At 43.5% G+C, this 18,932-nt stretch overlaps 2 protein-coding genes across 2 annotated transcripts in view; one reads left to right on the top strand and one right to left on the bottom strand.

Annotated features, from left to right (window-relative positions):
* The window catches only part of LOC146050223 (uncharacterized), an 8,039-nt gene extending 2,993 nt beyond the window's left edge, over nt 1–5,046 (top strand). Inside the window, exons 4-6 of the mRNA XM_083167137.1 lie at nt 311–392; nt 4,176–4,228; nt 4,768–5,046. Of these exons, the coding sequence (XP_083023263.1) occupies nt 311–392; nt 4,176–4,228; nt 4,768–4,931 (299 nt within the window). The 3' untranslated portion in view covers nt 4,932–5,046. The remainder of the gene's footprint in view (nt 1–310; nt 393–4,175; nt 4,229–4,767) is intronic.
* Nucleotides 1–18,932, bottom strand: part of UBR1 (ubiquitin protein ligase E3 component n-recognin 1) — a 114,287-nt gene that overhangs the window by 27,498 nt on the left and 67,857 nt on the right. Inside the window, exons 28-36 of the mRNA XM_083167135.1 lie at nt 18,440–18,526; nt 17,165–17,334; nt 14,485–14,690; nt 12,086–12,179; nt 10,714–10,866; nt 9,758–9,855; nt 7,116–7,206; nt 6,363–6,511; nt 6,211–6,266 (exon numbers count right to left, since the gene is read on the bottom strand). Of these exons, the coding sequence (XP_083023261.1) occupies nt 6,211–6,266; nt 6,363–6,511; nt 7,116–7,206; nt 9,758–9,855; nt 10,714–10,866; nt 12,086–12,179; nt 14,485–14,690; nt 17,165–17,334; nt 18,440–18,526 (1,104 nt within the window). The remainder of the gene's footprint in view (nt 1–6,210; nt 6,267–6,362; nt 6,512–7,115; nt 7,207–9,757; nt 9,856–10,713; nt 10,867–12,085; nt 12,180–14,484; nt 14,691–17,164; nt 17,335–18,439; nt 18,527–18,932) is intronic.

Raw genomic sequence — 18,932 nt, 5'->3', positions numbered from 1 at the left:
GAATGGGAGGGCTGCGGTGTGAGTATAGGAATGGGAGGGCTGTGGCTGCGAGTGTAGGAATGGGAGGGCTGTGGTGTGAGTATAGGAATGGGAGGGCAGAGGGTATAAAAGAGTAGGAATGGGAGAACCAGGGGTGTGCATGCTCACAGCCTCCCATGCATAGTCACAGAGTTATAAGAGGACACATCTGTAGGTGCTACGCTGCCTTACTACCAGCACCGCACATGGGAAGGAAGCTGCTGTATAACTGTATGACATGGGGCACTGATGTCTGATACTAATTCTCCCAATCTCATTCTTTCTTACATAGGGTTCATGATCAACATGAACATGAAGCATATCTGCATTGCGGCTGCAGTATTCTTACCATTCCTATTGGTTGTGTGCATCGGGTAAGTTAGTAACCACCTACACAGCGGGTTACCTTTATATAGCTACATATTATTATTACTGTATTATTACCACTATAGAGTGTATGCCTATAAGAAGTCCCAGCCCTAGGGGGCAGTATACTATACAGGGCAGTAATAGAGGGAGGTCTGTAGTAGGGAGGAGACACTACACTCGCACATCAAAAAAAAAAAAAAAAAAGATATAGATATATATATATATAGATATATATCTATAGATATATCTATATAGATATAAATATATCTATCTATCTATCTATCTATCTATCTATCTATCTATAGTCTATGCTACACCACCACTAGGGTGAAGCCCAGGATCTGGAAGGAGGGGGCGGTGTTACTTGATGTTACTAAAGTCCCATACACACTAAGCGATCCTCGCCGACACCGATATTGGTGGCGAGGGGAACACGGCGGGATGCTGACATCAGCAAATATATACACAATTGCAAATGCCAGTGTGAAAAGAAAGTGACAGCTGGGGGGAGGGGGGTCACGTGGGGGTGGGGTGACAACTATACATGTACATGCAGTACAAGGGAGAGGGCTGTTAATGATGCGCTGGAGCGTGCGTTGTTAACGATATTGCGTGTACACACTAGTTGATATAGTAAAAACTATCACTCAGAGGGGCCTTTCTGAGCGATATTTATTTATTTACAATTTCTTCTATAGCGCAGCAGAATCTGTTGTGCTCTACAATTGTTGACAGTGATAGAACAAACTGGGTAACAAAAGACAGACAGAGGTAGGAGGGCTCTGCTGCAGGCTTACAAGCGATATCTTTTACTATCTTGTCTAGTTTGTATGGAACACATGGTACTTGTGTAGTTTCACGGCACCACTTCCCTGCAGATCGTATGTAAATCGTATGCAAATCGCATGCGATATTTGCATTCGATCCGCGATGCGATTTAGCACACCCCCACTATCCACGTGAGGTGCAGCGAGGGGACGCGGTACGCATACTCCCGACCTGTTCATACCCCCACTATCCACGTCGGCGTGGAGTTGATTTTATAAAGTGTGGTGAGCGCAGTGGAATACACATCAAGTTACATAGTTACATAGTTACATAGTAGGTAAGGCTGAAAAAAGACTTGCGTCCATCTAGTTCAACCTGGTATAGATATCCATTGCTGATTTGGTAGGTTCTGGTATTTTACAGACAAATTATATTTCTTATTTGTACCCATGGATGTTTTTCTCCAGTAAATGTTTGTCCAACTTTGCCTTGAACGCATTTAATGAGCCAGCCATTACCACCTCTCTGGGAAGAGAGTTCCAGAGTTTGACTGTTCTGACCGTAAAGAAATTCTTTCTACTAGCTGAATGAAATCTTTTTTCTTCTAACCTATACTCATGCCCTCGCGTCCTAGATTCCTTTCTAGTAGAAAAGAGGGTACGTGACAGTTCCTTATATTGGCCCTTGATATACTTGTACATGTTGAGCATGTCCCCCCTTAAACGTCTCTTTTCTAATGTAAATAGTCCCAAATTGCTTAATCTCTCCCCGTAGCTTAAATTCTCCATTCCCCTAATAAGCTTTGTTGCTCGCCTTTGGACTTTTTCTAATTCTATGATGTCCTTTTTATAGTGTGGGGCCCAGAACTGTACTCCGTACTCTAGGTGAGGTCTCACCAATGCTTTATATAGTGGCATAATTACCCTTGAGTCCCTAGTTTCCATTCCCCTCTTAATACATGCCAGAATTTTGTTGGCCTTTTTTGTAGCTACATTACAATGGGCACTACATCCTAGTTTGCTGTCTATTTGGACTCCTAGATCCTTTTCAAGTATGGAATTACCCAGTTCCTCTCCGCTAAGGTGGTAACTTGCACACTGGTTGTGTCTCCCAAGGTGCATAACCTTACATTTATCTACATTGAACCTCATCTTCCATTTTTTTGCCCACTCATCTAGAATTGCAAGATCATTTTGAAGCCTGGTGACATCTTCTGATGATTTGATGACTTTGCTAAGTTTTGTATCGTCCGCAAAGATGGATACATTGCTGAGTAACCCTATCCCAATATCGTTAATAAAAATGTTAAACAAAATGGGCCCCAAAACCGAACCCTGGGGCACTCCACTTAGTACCGGTATCATATCTGATACGGCACCATTCACAACCACTCTTTGTTCTCTATTACATAGCCAATTACCTACCCATCTGCAGATATTTTCACCCAATCCTAGGTTCTCCATTTTATTAATCAATCTCTTGTGTGGGACAGTATCAAATGCTTTAGCGAAATCTAGGAAAATCACATCTACAGCATTTCCATTATCGAGGTTTTTACTAACCTCTTCATAGAACCCTAGTAGATTAGTTTGGCATGAACGATTTTTCACGAACCCATGTTGGTTAGCACTGAGTAGACTGTGATGATCTAAATATTTCTGGATACCATCCCTTAAAAATCCTTCAAATAGTTTACCCACAATTGATGTTAAACTAACGGGTCTGTAATTAGCGGGATCTTCCTTTTTTTCCTTTTTTGAATATTGGCACTACCTCTGCTATTCTCCAATCTTTTGGTACTATACCTGACGATAGTGACTTGCTAAAGATATAATGTAGGGGGGTAGCTAGTTCATCCCTTAATTCCATTAATACCCTTGGATGAATCCCATCTGGCCCTGGTGATTTATTTGTTTTGAGTTTGCTTAGCCTCAGTATTATTTCCTTCGGCGTGAAATCCACAATGAGATCTGGCTTGTCCCGTTTGTGGTAAATGTTCGTTCCACAGTCTGCTCTCCCTTAGTAAATACTGATGAGAAGAACTCATTTAACAGTTTTGCTTTTCCCTTGTCCTCAGTAACACTTTTTCCACTAGTATCAGTTAGTGGGCCTATGTTTTCCTTAATTAAACGTTTACTATTTATGTATTTAAAAAACTTCTTTGGGTTGGTTTTGCTTTCAGTGGCTATGCACTCTTCATATAATATTTTAGCTGCTTTGATTACCCCTTTACAAGTAATCCATGTCCCCTCGCGGGGCTCACTGCGCTCGCCACGCTTCGGGCTCATTTTCCGCAACCCCTCAGGGGGATCGCTGCGCTCACCACACTATATAAATTCAACTCCGCCCTGACGTGGATAGTGGGGGTATGGACTGGTCAGGAGGACACTGACCGATGCGCTCGCCACACGGGCTGACGTGGACAGTGGGGGTGTGCTAAATCGCATCACGGATCAAATCGCATGCGATATTTGCATACGATTTGCATACAATGCAGGGAAGTGGCGCCGTGAAACTACACAAGTACAGAAAACATTAATCCACATGTTAATAGTGCCCCTTACACATTATGCCTTACAGTAGTTGCACCCCCTACACATTATGCCACATATTAGTAGTGTCCCCTTCACATTATGCCACACCCCTTGCAGCAAAATCCCTTAATTTGCACGTCTATCGGGAGGAGTTGCGGTCAAAATGATGACATTCTTATGGAATAGCATCATATTGGCTTTGCCCTTCCCTAATGACCTGTGAATCACAGAAATTTGCTTTCCTGTGTGGGGTTTGCTATTCAGAACCACCCCCCCCCCTCACAATCTGAGGGAAGGCTGGTCTTTAAAAGTATATCGAAAAAACGAGCCTCATCAGTGACACCCGCCCGGATATTCAATACTACTGTTTTATTTTTGTGTACTGTACTGTACTACCATATGCTGCAATGTAGCACTGCTCTCTGACACCATGCAGGACATGTCTCATGCTGCTCTGTTACTGACCACTTTCTCTTATATTTACAGCATTATATACGTGCGCAAGGAAGGGAAGGATATGGAGATCACCCGGCATGAAGGTAAGAATAACTAGGACCTGCCCGATAATCCATGACATCAGGCCAGAGTAAAGGGGGCAGCACATTAATGACAGATAGGGTCTATGCCCAGGGGAAATGGGTGTGTTACATATGGTGGCTACTACTGCTGCCTTCTGTTACACATGGTGGGTGGTATGTACTAATGATAAAATGGGTCAAACTTCAGTAAAGGGTTATTTTTGGAAGTTCATCTGCATTTGCCATATGTACAGTAAACCTTTACAGTGCTTGTACCTGTATGTCTGGATGGCATGCCTAATAGAATCCTATGGGCTTCTTTGTACAGAAATCCCTGAAAGGGATCCAACAGGATCCCTCCCAGAATCGAGTCATAAATCTGGAAGAGCCCATACATCGCAAAGTAAAGCTCTTATCAGAAGTGCATGTGAGCAGCAATAATAAATGCATTTGATAAGTAGCGGGATGTAGTGCATTCAAAATGTGATGCTTAGTACATAATGCCTAGTGTTGTGTTAGACTTCAAAATACTTATGTTTCCTTATGTCTCCTTTCCACAGGCTTAGAGGCACAAAGAACAAGCTGCGAAGGCCACATCATCCCCCTGCCTCCAACCATCAGCACACCAACCACCCGCTCCTCCACCACCGGCTCCACCACCACATTCAGCACATCTACCGCCATTCCAAGGCCAATATGCCCCATGGCTGCTTTGAACTATTGAGCCACAACACCACAGATGGCGAATAACAAAGCCTGAAGCCAGGAACACTGCTGGTTAACTTCATAGGGCACAGATAATGGTGGGGCCCGGAGCTGATCTGCCTTGATGGGCAGAAATACGCGGATTGCCCATACAATTGGTCACCTGAGTAAATGTTCACTTGTCTGACTCAGCAAGTGAACACTTACTCAGGTGACCAATTGTATGGGCGAGCCACTTAAATACCCGCATTTATTACCCCAAAACAACTCTTACTACCAGAGACGGGGCCATTTCGGGCCAGTTATCAACTGATTGAGAGCGTAGCATAGGCTGGGTGCCCTTCTCTTTCGGCTTAGAGAAAAGATCGCACACTTTCAGCCTTGTTTGTATTTTTACTACAACGTTATTCTATAAAGCTGATACCCCTGAGGTTGCCCCTTGTTGGGTGAAACACGTTGGGTGAAAACAGCTAAAAAGACTTTTAATAAAGAGAATAACACCAAGTTATGAACTTTGTTTAATATATTATGGACTGAAGTTGAGAAGTGCGTCATTCCACACTTGTTCTCGTATCTTTTCTAACTCCCCTTCGCCAACAGGGGTATTGTGGAAACAGGCAGCAATTCTTTCAGAATTTAGCGCGAAAAAGAAGGGGTTTGGTGTATATATATATATATATATACACATACATACATACATACATACATACACACACACACACACACACACACACATATTATGTGTATGTATATAATAGTCATATACAGCTAGTGGCCAAGTTTACAATTATCACAAAATAATGCAGGGCTGGCTCTATTATAAGGCCTAGGGCTCCAGAATTTGGGGGTGCCCCTGAGCCTGATGATCACAGAATAAGGGAAGACTCAGAGAGGCGTCATTGTTGAACTTAATGCAGACAGCAGACTTCTAAGACGCCACCTCCACACCTTTATGTCGAACCTCATAATGTCGACCTAGTGACCCTATCCGGTCTAACACTGTCTAATGTTACTCCAGCAGAATACAATGGCTGCTCCTAATCTGAGCATATGACAGATGCATTCCCCAAACATTGTAGTGTCATCCTGGTTAGCAGCTTCCTAGATTGCCATCACTGAGACTGGCTGGCTGCAGGCCTAATAAAGAGGTCATCACGTAAGTCAGAGGAGTAGAAGCCAAGGGAGAAAAGCTTCTTAAACATTGATGCTCTTAGATAATGCTCTTAAAAGACAGGAACTATTGAAAAGCCGCTGTCTAATGTTTTCTCATTTAACCCCGTCCTCTTGCTCACCCTTACCTGACGATTCTGCAGAGAACCAAACAAAGGTTTATCTTCGTCCTGTAGTAAACTCTCTGAAACAAGACAACTTTCATTATTAACATGACGCATTCACTATTTAATGGTGCGGCGTGGCTGTAATAGAATGGCCTGATATCTATCGTCCTTACCGATGGACTGGATGGTAAATGCACAAGTGTTCCAGGTCATCATGGGCAGACGTGGGTCACTTTCATTAGGGGGAAGGTTGAGGCCGACACGGTACACAGTGGTGGCGGAGTGGACCAGTATTTCCTTTGTACTAGCGGAATAATTTAGCCTGAAAACACGCAAGCAGAGCTGTGAGGAGTACGCACCTGTGTACCGACTGCAGGACAAATTCAACATCACCACACACACATACTAAGGGGGTTATTCTTATTCATTCGGCTCCTCCATGCGAATATGTTGTGCGTCTGGACGGGTGCACGCACCGAACAAGGCGAGCGGAGAAGGGCGGGGGCGCCGGGCAGCCCCATTTACCATATGGAAATGCCCAGCGTTCTCATGGTAATGAGGCGGTAACACGGGTGCGGGGGGCAGACAGCTGACATCACCGGAGGTCAGCTGCCCGCCCATATCCGTCCCAGCGTGCACGCATATGGAAGGGTCTTGAAAGTCACTTTGTTATGCGTGTACCTTCCACATCTTTGTCGGCGACCATCGATAGATGTGGGAGGTTACCCGTGGCATACGAATGGATGTTTATGCTAAACATCCATTTGCAGCCTGTGCGGGCGAACCCGCGCTGCGAGTGGGGGGCGGACGACCAGACATTCGGCGGGTGGGGTTTGGTGGATTCACAGCCTTGCGAATCAACCAGAATAACCCCCTAAATCATTATTACAGAAGACTCCTTATAGTAGATTTTCAGAAACACTCACGGTGGCTGTACCCCAAAGCTCAGGATGGAGCGGAATTCATGGCTTTGGTCCTCTCCACATTTAAAAAATTCCGGTGAGATGGACTTGTCCCCTATCAGGAAGTAGAGACAAGTGATGGTCAGCAGTCAGGCCTGGGCACAGACTACATCTAATCGGTACCCAGACTCATGATAGATTGACACTAGGTAGACAGTCTTAAGGTCGACCACTATAGGGCGACAGGGTCTAAAGGTCGACAGGGTCAATAGGTCGACATGGCCAAAAGGTCGACAGGAAAAATGTTGACGTGAAAAAAAGGTCGACATGCATTTTTTAACAACATTTTGAGCCGACATGCGGTATTTCATACCCTACCATACACTGCGGAGTGGAGGGAGAATATACACTTAGACAGTGTCGACATTGACACGCCAGAAATCAAGAAAAACTTATGTCAAACTTTTCCATTTCGACCACGTTGACCTTTTCACTGTCGACCTTTTGACCCTGTCGACCTTTAGTGGTCGGCCATATGACTGTAGACCTAGTCATTGTAGATCTAATATACCGTAACCCATGTAATCTAAGACAAATGCAAATACTTGTGTGCGGTAACTCAAAATGTGTGAGAGATGCGCTACAATCCTTCTTACTTATGCCAAGCTAAGGAAGGAGAGGACGGAGAGAAGGAAGGAGAGGACGGAGAGAAGGAAGGAGAGGAAGGAGAGAAGGAAGGAGAGGAAGGAGAGAAGGAAGGAGAGGAAGGAGAGAAGGAAGGAGAGGAAGGAGAGAAGGAAGGAGAGGAGGAAGGAGAGGAGGAAGGAGAGGAGGAAGGAGAGGAAGGAGAGAAGGAAGCAGATTTATATAGTACTTTAGGACACAAAGTGCTTTATATTTGCATTTTAAACAATAAATATCAAGTAAGCGTAACAGAAAAGAGAACTAAGCATTTGGATTGTGTATTTCTTTGGGAGTCATTAGTGAAAGGCCAAGTACACCGAGAAATCTAGAGTCTGTTTTTGAAGGTTTTTAGAGTGGGGGCCTTTTGAACTGTGCGGGGGAAGAGAATTCTATATAGTCGGATACGCATGGCTAAAAGGTCAACCCCCCCCGGATGAATTCTGTGAGATTCAATTCACTGCTATAAATCCTTCATCTACACATTAGAGTTCATTCTAGCACCCTGCACCTCTTCAAAATCCGCACAGTTCCTCTCTGCTGTGGTGCGTCTAGCCAAGTTGATCTGTATTTCAGCAGATAAACACACACCAAACTGTGCTGGAAGCACCACAGTAGAGAGTGACACCCCAGGCAGGAAAGAGGAACTACGCGGATTATGAAAGCTGCTAAAATGATCACTAAAACATCACAGTAAGTGAGCAGGGCAGTAGTGGAGCGGAACGCGCATCGCAAAGTGTATGTGCACACGAAGACCTGTGGAGTAGCAGCCCAATTTAACATCTGTATCCCACTGGGAGACCGTTCCAAGGTTTGCAGCATACGTCTGTATGTGTGTGACTGTGTGCAGGTGCATATGTATGTGTATGACACACATATGTGTGACACTACATATGCATGTGTGTGTATGTATGTATGAGTTGACTGTATGTATTTGAGTGACTGTGTGTGTGTGTGTGTGTGTGTATGAATTTGTGAGACTATGTATGTATGTATGTTTATGTGTGTGTGTGTATATATATATATATATATATATACCTATGTATGACATGACCAGAGCCCAAGGTACCTGCAGCAGCTGCTGATCCCTTATTGTCCCACTCGATTACTGCGATCGGTTGATGAAGGACTACTAACAGCACCCAGAATTCCCATGAATACATCTGGGGTCGAGCTTTCAGCGCTGTGGCTCCAACTCTATGGAACTCACTTCCCCACTCAGTTCGAGAAGCTTCCACTCTGGAAACATTCATAATATAGACTTAAGACTTTCCTGTTCACCCAAGCATTTCCCTAATGTCCCTTGTTAAGTTTGTTTTGTATTTTGTGCGGTAAAAGGCTAATGCAAGCACTGAGTCCTATTAGGAGAAAAGTGCTATATAAATAACATTGTTATTATTATGAATGTGTGTGACTATGTATGTATGTATGTGTATGAATTAATGCGTGAGACTATGTGTGTGTGTGTTTATGAATGTGTGTAAAAGTATGTATGTGGATGAATGAGTGTGACTGTATGTATGCATGTATATGTATGAATGCATAACTGTATGTATGTGGACAAATGAGTGTGACTGTATGTATGTATGTATACGTGTGTGTGTGTGTGTGTGTGTGTGTGTGTGTACATGTATGAATGTGTGTAACTGTATGTATTTCTCTTTAGGGCACCCAAGTCTTAAATGCCATTGAACCTCCAAAAAAAAAAAATATATGGTGACAATAATCATAATAATAATAATAATAATAATAATAATAAGACATTGGACTGGGTTCCTAGCTTAATGCAGATTGACCCAAATGCATGTGTATGAAAGGGGGCAAAAGGTACAGGCAACAAACCCGCTTGACATCATGAAAGACCAGAGTCGGTTAAAAATAAATTTGTGGGGCTGGATAGGTCACCTGGACCCAACTGTGTGCTGGCAGGGGAGGATGTGATACATTGTTCTGTATGAAACTAAATGATAAATGGAAAGTGAAACCTTTTGAGATTTCCAAATTGTAGCCCGATATCCTGGCCTTCACAACGTCCAACCAGCACGCAAGTGACAGAACTTTTCCCAATGCTTCAGCATCAACACTGCAGAGAAGATAGAAGTGTGGACATGACGTCATCCTGGGAAGTGATACAAATAACAGGTAGCTCGGTAGCACACATCTCCAGAATTATTGGAGTTCAAGAGCATTTACCGTGGGGAAGGGAATTCCTGCCTATGAACTAACACTCATAAGGGTGTATTCAATGCCTGGGACGAGCGATGACAGAGAGTAGTGCTGCCTGCTCAGTGTCACCGCTCGCCCCGTCAGTATTCAACTGACCCACCCCCCCGTAAACGCCGATTCCCCCTCACTCCATTTTTGGAGTGAGAGGGAATCGGCATCTTTTGCCGCAGAAGCGAGGAATCCCCCTGGAACGTTGAATACGGAGAGCGGCTGGCGCGGGGGTTAAACAGCGAGGATCGCTGGTCTTCTGCGATTCCCGCCGCTTCACCTCCTCGTCGGCCGCTTGCATCCGCATTGAATACTGCCCTTTATAGGAAGGATAACCTTGTATTTACTTGCAGCCGGCCCAGAACTTGTTAGAATATACTTAGGGGGTTATTCTAGTTCACTCATTGTATAGTGAGTTCGGCCACGTCCCAATGTTTTGGGGACTGCGCACGCACATGGTCTATTATGCACATGCGTAGCCCCCATTTGCGAATGGCTATGCAAGTCGCCGAGCCGTTTGCAAAACATATGGATGGGACGGGGATAGGGATGGGCGGCGTCTCAAGCGCTTGGTAAGCTGCAATCGTTGCAGTTTATAACAGTTTTCTTACAAGCTGCAGTGTGACAGCAAATGATCAGAACTGTAAAACAGAATTGTGTGCAGTGCAATAAGAGCAGACCACGCATTGTCTCTGGTACAGATACCAAACACCGCGCTAACAGTCACCTGTTCACTTGCTCCGCCAAGATAGGGATAATGGGAATCACAGTGTTGCAGTGACACTTGCACAGAGGACACAAATATTCCCCATTCCCAAGATCATAGATCAGCTCCACATGAAGACGCTGCCGTGTGTTCACCTGCATGGCCTCAAAAAACCTGGAAATATCAACAAGCAACATTAATATATACACATGCCAATGCCACATGGCAGCACGGACTTATCAGTAGCAATTGTGGTTCAAAAACTATTGTTATCTGGCAAACAAATGGCTACTCTGCAAATAAACCAGGAGAGAGCATGTGGCACATGTAGAAAGTAGCTACGGGGATGGCAGAACAACATTTGATTGGATGTTTTCATAACAGGACTCATTAATACATTAATTTATTTATAGTTTGTTGTATATGCGGCATAATCTGGTAAGTCCCTTTAAAAAAAAAAAAAAACCTTCAAAAAACAACTCTAACACCCACCTAGATTGATAAATACCCCTGTCCCATTTATAAAGCACCGCCATATACCTGTCCCAAATCAATTAACCCATTTCCTGCAAAAAACGTTAGGCGCTAAATGGCAGTCGCTTTATCGTTGTTCAAGGCTGACTCCCATAGACCCCCATTGGGGACTGGGAAACATATTTAACATGGATGCCCAATGGGACAAGCCCTCTCTTTTTACACAAGTCAAATTGTTGCCAGTTGTTTTATCACCATTGCCTGATGCCAGCAGCTGGACTAGGCAATATGGTCATCTTTCACCAAACTAAGGGCTTCCCCCTGACATTGAGCCATCCATGCAGCAGAACCATCGAGGATGACACGTTACACCATCCATTCTGGTTGATTCTTCCACAGGGACGGCTATTTGGAAGACTTGTTTTCCCACCCAAAGGAATTGCCACTCACTGGGAACCATGTAAATGCTGCCCATGTGTCAGGGAAGAGGCTAACAGACATGATAGGACCCGGAGAGGCACTGCTGTGGCAAAGTGTACAACCTCCATGTGAAAGTTTTATAGTAGACCAGTGGTTCCCAACCTCAGTCCTCAAACCCACCAACAGTGCACGTTTGCCAGGTCTCCACACACAATCAAAGGGGAAATAATTCGCTCCACCTGTGATCTTTTAAAATGCATCAGTGAATAATGAGTGCACCTGCCGGGTGACCCGGAAAACGTGCACTGTTGGGGGTCCTTAGGACCGAAGTTGAGAACCACTGTTCTAGATAATGAAATATCCCACTATTCTACTGATGCTGCCTACACCTGTAAGAGTGGCAGATAATGAGGGGCCAAGAGGTCATATCTGCCTTCAAATTCTATGAATGTATGCTCATGATGATGTCATAGAAAGAGACATTTTGTCATTCACTTACTTCTGCCAGCAGGTCACATGCATCACGTGACCGCAGCTCCCTGTATGGGTTACACAGGACAACTCGGGGCTTGTAAAGAGTGGACTGAATGTTTCTGGCAAAGAAAACACAATGGTAGCATTTAAATACCAGATACCAAACAGGGCCCAAAGCATGACAAATCACCCCCATTCCTCAGTTACCTTACACAAGATTTCAGTAGAACATTCTAAAAAACAAAGGTTCTGACATTTTTGCAACTGCCAAAAGTCATAAAGCCCAAATTTGGAAAACTCTGCCTCACTTTTAAAAACCTTGTCTGGCATTTAGTCTTTTTTCTTTTTTTTTAAATTGAGTATTTTTTTATTGCATTTTTATAACATAACAAATAAACAAGGTACAAAATCTCGACAGTGACACCAAAAAATGATATACTGCATGTTGATAAATATTAGTTTAAGCATATACAGGAGGATATATACATATATGTAAGTTAGGCAGTACTGACCCTCTACATTGCTGAGGATATAGTGCAGTAGCCCGAAGGCGCCAATCGGGCACATGCATCAATAAAGGAGGATGAATCATAAACAAAGATTAATATAAAGGGTACTGCAGGACTATAGTTGAGGAGTGTATCAAAGATGTAGTCAGCTGTCGGGGGACCTAATCCCACTAACTCTAAATCAAACCTCCCATATAACCCCCCACCCTGTACAACCCTCCCCCAACTAAGGCGTACCTGGATCCCGTTACTACCCTGCTAACTACCTAAACTATACCTATCTTACCCAACTCCCCCCTCCCCCCCCCCCCCAGATCACACATCAGGATAATATAGCAGAATATATGCCAAGGGCAGTGGACATAAGTAAATAGTGGGCGGCCAGGGCATCAATGATATGTTCTGCCCGGTGCCGCTAATCGCTGGAGGTCCGTGGAGCTCAGACACAGGTTACCAGCCGGGGTCATGAGTCCTAGGGATGCCAATCCCAGGATTGGGCATTTTTCAACCCCGAATCCCGGGATTGAAAAAATGCCCCGGGATTGGCTTCCCTTCCTGGTAATCCATCATCTGTGGTGAAACACCTTTATTATTAGTTAACCTGTTGAAAACAGGTGATGGCAATCATACATTAAGAGGAAAGTCCAGGAGCAGAGCATTGTATCCATCCTGGAGAGTGTCATGTTGGGAGGTATGCCAATGCTTGTCGACCTAATGACCCTATAGTGGCCCCATATGCCTCATAAAATGCCACATTTTACTTGTGCTCCAGCTTCTCAGTAGACCTGTTATACCCCTGCATTGCAATGAGTATCTCTCCCCCGGTGCCAAATTGCCCACCCTGCTCTTCTGGCACGTGTTTCCAGCACAGGGAATGCAAAACTGTTTTTCACACCAATTCATGTTTAAAATAAACTGCCACAATGAAAGACAATAAACAGAAGTGTTTAAAATACTGCACCTAAATAATAGAGCATAATGCATTGTTTACTGAACATACAGTAGCATTCAGTAAAGAGTTGGACATAGGAAGACACAGAGGTGCACTATTTTATCAAGGGCAAACAAAAGGGATTTACCCTGATTTTTTGCTCCAAATTTTTCTTCAATTACAGAGCATCCTCTCCCAAAAAAAAACAAAAAAACACTTTCGGGTGAAAACACACAATATTTTATTTATTAACAGTTTCTTCTATAGCACACACATATTCCTCAGCGCTTTACAGAGTATAGTTGAACATTCATATCAGTCTCTGCCCCAGTGGAGCTTACAATCTATATTCCCTACCACATGTACATGCACACACAGACATTCTAGGGTTTATGTGTTAGGCGCCAATTAACCTACCAGTATATTTTTCGAATGTGGAAGGAAACCGGAGCACCCGGAGGAAACCCACGCAAGCACGGGGATAATATACAAACTCAGCACAGTTAGGGCCATATTCACAATTGTGACCATGAAAACGGGTCAGTTATCAGGGATTTTTTTCTCCAGCCAAAGTCAGTAACTTTGCACTAGGACAAGCTTGTACTATTTTTTACTATGCTAAAGTATATTAATGAACCACTCTAAGACGTCCTGACATAATTTTAACTAGATCGGAGCTTCTTTATAAGTTTCGATATTTTCATCTAAAAAGCGAAACTGTAGCTGTCTTGCCGGAACAGAAGATATTGACTTAGAGCAAAATGCTTTTGCACGTTTCTTATTCAGGTCAAGTCACAACTTTTCCACACTCGCCGATTTTGAATATCTCAATTTGAACTTTACACTCCGCCCTAATATACATGGCTGGACAAAGTTATCACCTGCTTAGGAGATTCCCAGCTACGGCTCTTAAAACATGTTATATGTGGTAATAATGCTTAGCCTTGTATAATCTGCATTGTATTTCATTGTGCGAATACATACCAACTGAGTGTATGGCTGCTTTGCCTAGGATCTGGGAAAGGGTGGTAGATTTCTGTACACAGGCGGTGAGCACCAATGTAGGCCTGTCTAGCCTCACTTCCTCTTCCTCCTGGCAAAGGATGCACGTAAGAACTTCTTTCTCAGGCACGGACGGGCCCCGCTTTGGACCCAATGCAATCTTAGAGCCTTCCTCAGCTGTTTGTAAGCTAAACAGTAGGTTACAGAAAAGATCAAATCAATAAATAGAACAATTTGAAAGGGGGTGAACATGGGTCTGACATTTTCCAGCCCACACCATGAAGGATGCACATTTAAATGGTCAACATCAGTTAAAAGTTGATTTTTGAAATATCAATTGTTGCTTTTACTTTATTATTATTATCAATTACAAATTAGCAATATAGCTTACCAAATAGTGATCCAATATTTTTAATTAAAAGTGAAAAGAAAAGGAACCTCACGAGGGCGGTATGGCAGACCACCCGTGAGAACATTCCAGCAAAGTAATTAAAAAGAACAAAAAAAATAGTATGAAAGAAAAATGACAGGAAAGAAAGGAATGAGAGAGAGAGAGAGAGAGAGAAATAAGGAAGAGGTGACCTCCGACCAGGATAACACAACAAAGGGGTGTAAATAATTCTAAGATGTTATATTTAGAAGAAAAATAAAAAGGGGACGTTGGGGATAGGATGAAAGCGTTTTAGAAACCAAGTGTGGTGGGGGGGGATAGTACCCTGAGAGGTCAACCAAGGGGCCCATGTTTTATTAAATGTTTTGAAGGAGTTACGTATATTAGCCGTTATATGCTCCATTTTATAGACATACGAAATACGGGACATAATCGCTTGCAAAGGGGCTGGGGCGACTTTTTCCAGTCAGCAGCAATTTGACATGTCATAGCCGATATTATATGACGGTATAGGTGACGGGTAAGGGTGATAATTTCCTTCTATGGATTAGTAATTTTTGGATAAAACTGCAGATTTCTCTCACTTACTGATTCTCTCATCCTATTACATTTCCATCTGTGACTCACTATAGAATCTGTTTAATCTTACACTGTATTCAGCTTCATGAATAACATGCATGTGGACACTTACTTCTCAATGTTACACAATTGTATAGCTTATTGATCATACATACTATCCAGCTAACAATGTTCATACAGACTGTATTTGGCTAGGGTTGGGAGCATTTGGTCTACAGCATGATGGTCGACAGTCATTAGGTCGACACCATTAGGGAAAAGGTCGACATGGTTCTAGGTCGAAAGGTCATTAGTTTGAGGGGTCGTTAGTTCGACAGTCAAAAGGTCGACATGGGGTTTTTCACTGTTTTAATGACCTGAATGTCAACAGAGTCGACATGGACACAGTTTTAAGTGCACCGCTGCGCTCGCTATGCGTCGGGCACACTATTTTATTCTCCCACCATGCCCTAGTGGATGGTAGGGCATGAAATACCACCTGTCGTCACATGTCGGCTCAAAAAAACAGTGAAAAACCCCGTCGACCTTTTGACTGTCGACCTAGACAATGTCGAACGAACGACCTTTCGACCTAGAACCATGTCAACCTTTTCCTATGTCGACCTAGACCCATGTCGACCTAATGGTGTCGACCTAATGACTGTCTACCATCATGCTGTAGACCAAATGACCGCATCCCTTTGGCTAAGCCTAACTGGTTAACTGGAGCCTGACTGATGATTTCCATAATGGCAAGGGCTTAAGTAAAGTAGGCTAGGTGCCCTGATTATTACCCTGTATCATAGTCAGCTTGCTTATCAAATTAGTTATGGGCTTCTTATACAAGAGTGAACTGAGCTTACTGACAGATTACTAATAATTGTAAATTGATTAAGGGGGAAATTTACTAAAGGAAATTTGTGAAAAAAAGGTGTATTTGTATCCAGAAATACACTTATTTTTGACATTTACTATCCCGAAAATACGGCAATTCGTATTCGTATTGATAGCACATCAATACGACTACAAATTGCCGTATTTTCGGGATAGTAAATGTCAAAAATAAGTGTATTTCTGGATACAAATACACCAAATTTTTTACAAAATTTACGACTGTCGAACCCCTATACCACACCCTATAGCACTGCTTGGGCTCATTAGACTGATTTCCAGCATGGGCGGTATTCAATTAGTGTGGTATTTTTTCCGGCTAGCTGAAAGAAAAAAAAGGGGACTTTCCCTATTCAAATGCATTTTTTTCTGCTGATGCAGTTTCCCTTTTGTAAAAAGTTGAAACTGCATCGGCAGAAAATTGGAAATGGATGCAGTTTCGATTTATACATGTGGATCGCCAATTAATTTGCCTATCCACGTGTTTTCGGGCAGTCAAAAAACTATCACTTTCATTGAATAGGTCGAATGTAAACTTGACCGAAAATCACTGAAATGTGCAGATTTTTCGACTGTCGGAAAAATTGACACTAATTGAATAGCCCCCTATGTCCTGAAAATATCGTACCCAGATCCCTTCAGTAAGTAAACAGTGAATTTGGTAGGATTTCCCCCCCTTGATATATACATACTAGACATTCAAATGTACAAACTTTATTTTTTCTATTCCTCCAGTCTGTCAGCAGAAGTGAGAGCAGAATCTCTTCCAAACACACATTGCAAGTCCTTTATTGTGAAACCTTTAAAATACAGATCTCTTACTTCTCCACAGTGGGGGTCTCACAAACTTCTGGAGTAGTGTCATAAAGAAACTTGTTTGTTTCAATAAAATTCTTTTGCAGAGCAGACATCTGTGCCATGATCATCTGCCGGTGAAGTCTTGCGGCCTCTGCCTTCCGTCTCCTGTTTTCCTTCTCTTGGATGCTCTGTCCCTACCAGTGGAAAGGTTGCACACATTTCAATTTACAACTAGCCATTGACTATAGAATCTGTTACAGTACCTTTTATATCCCTTTCAGACAAGCAGCAAAAGCCTGGTTTATTTCACATGAATGGGCAGCATGCTGGATTTTGCCTGGTCTGAAAAGGTCTTTAAAAGAAAAAACCTGGACTAAGGGACCCGGCATTTCAACCCACGTAGTTACCAGTGGATTATAAATGGGTAACCAGGTCGCTGCTACCTGGGACCTATTTACAGCATAGAAAGAGCCGGTGCTGGGAGACGATCCAATCTCCAAGCTCCAGCACTGTATCTGTGTGCGGTGATGTCACAGACCCAGCAGAAAGCCAGGTCCAGCCGTTCTGAAGGGGGAATCAGCCCGATTCGCTTCCAGGTTGGACCTGTGTACAAAGGAGGTTATTCTGGTTGACTCGCAAGACTGCGAATTTATGTGAGTCCCCCCAGATGCTGATGTCAGCTGCCCGCCCCATAGAGGAATTACCATGAGAACGGCCATGTACTCAAGATAGCGAAGAAAAAGAAAATAGAAACGATGAGCTGATGAATCTGTCCTGTGGGCCCTCTAGTCTAGCAAGAAGGAGATATGGAAGAGTTAACACTTTGGTGTTTAAAGTAGCAACTTCTACTATCCCCAGGGACTAATGTCCCGCAATTGCTTGATTGTGAAAGTAAGCTGGCCATACACCTAAAGATAACTCCATTCTGGCTGGTTGGAACAAAAAAAGTTTTTGGCAGTTTTACAGCATTTCGAAGCAAACGGTCAACAGTCATTTGCTGCTCCCATAAGTCACCAGATGTTTGTTCCAATCAGCCAGATCGGACATAAATCTTTAGGTGTATGGCCAGCTTCTCCTGCCCTCTGCTTCCCTCCAATCTTCTTGTACTGTTCTAAATACTCTAGTGTTCTCTTCTGCATTCCAGCTCCAGAATGGGTGCAGTTCTGTAGTACAATACTTTTTGGGTTTTTGTTCACTGCTTTGCATTTGTACTGTATGTTTGTGAAAATAAATAAAAGAGAGAAAGAGGGGCACCTGGTTTTACACTGTAGAGATAATAGCTACGCCTACATGGCTTACCTCATCTGCTTTGCTGGCATGAGATGGTGACATGGCCATTGCCGTCTGCCCAGATTTCTCATGGAGTCTTTTCACAGTTTCCAACATCTAAAATAAAATATACTTATTCAAACAGACAGGATTAGCAGATGTTCATTACTGGTGACACGCCAGGCCTCAGTGACCGTTAGGAGAAAGCTACACCAATCACAGACAAGACACCTTCTCGTCTACCAACCTACCTCCATTTAGGCTGAGGCCACACATAGCGGCCAAGCGGATACCTTTCAGCTGGACCCGATTGGCCAGAAGGAGGCTGTGTGGGGTCACACACAGTGTTGTGGCTGGATCCTGCAGAGCTGGACCAGATTTCAAGGGGAACACAGCCACACTGTGTGAACATGTACATTGCAATGTATGCGTTCACCTTGGAATATGGTCATCCCGCCGGATCCCGTTCTGTTCAACCGCAGTATGCTGCAGCAGGATCCAGCAGCTGTGGCCCCGCTGGGTA

Source organism: Crinia signifera, chromosome 12, assembly GCF_055691185.1.
Source record: "Crinia signifera chromosome 12, ASM5569118v1, whole genome shotgun sequence".
Lineage (NCBI taxonomy): Eukaryota > Metazoa > Chordata > Amphibia > Anura > Myobatrachidae > Crinia > Crinia signifera.
The sequence above is the reverse complement of the archived record's forward strand: the minus strand, read 5'-3'. Positions and strand labels throughout refer to the sequence as shown.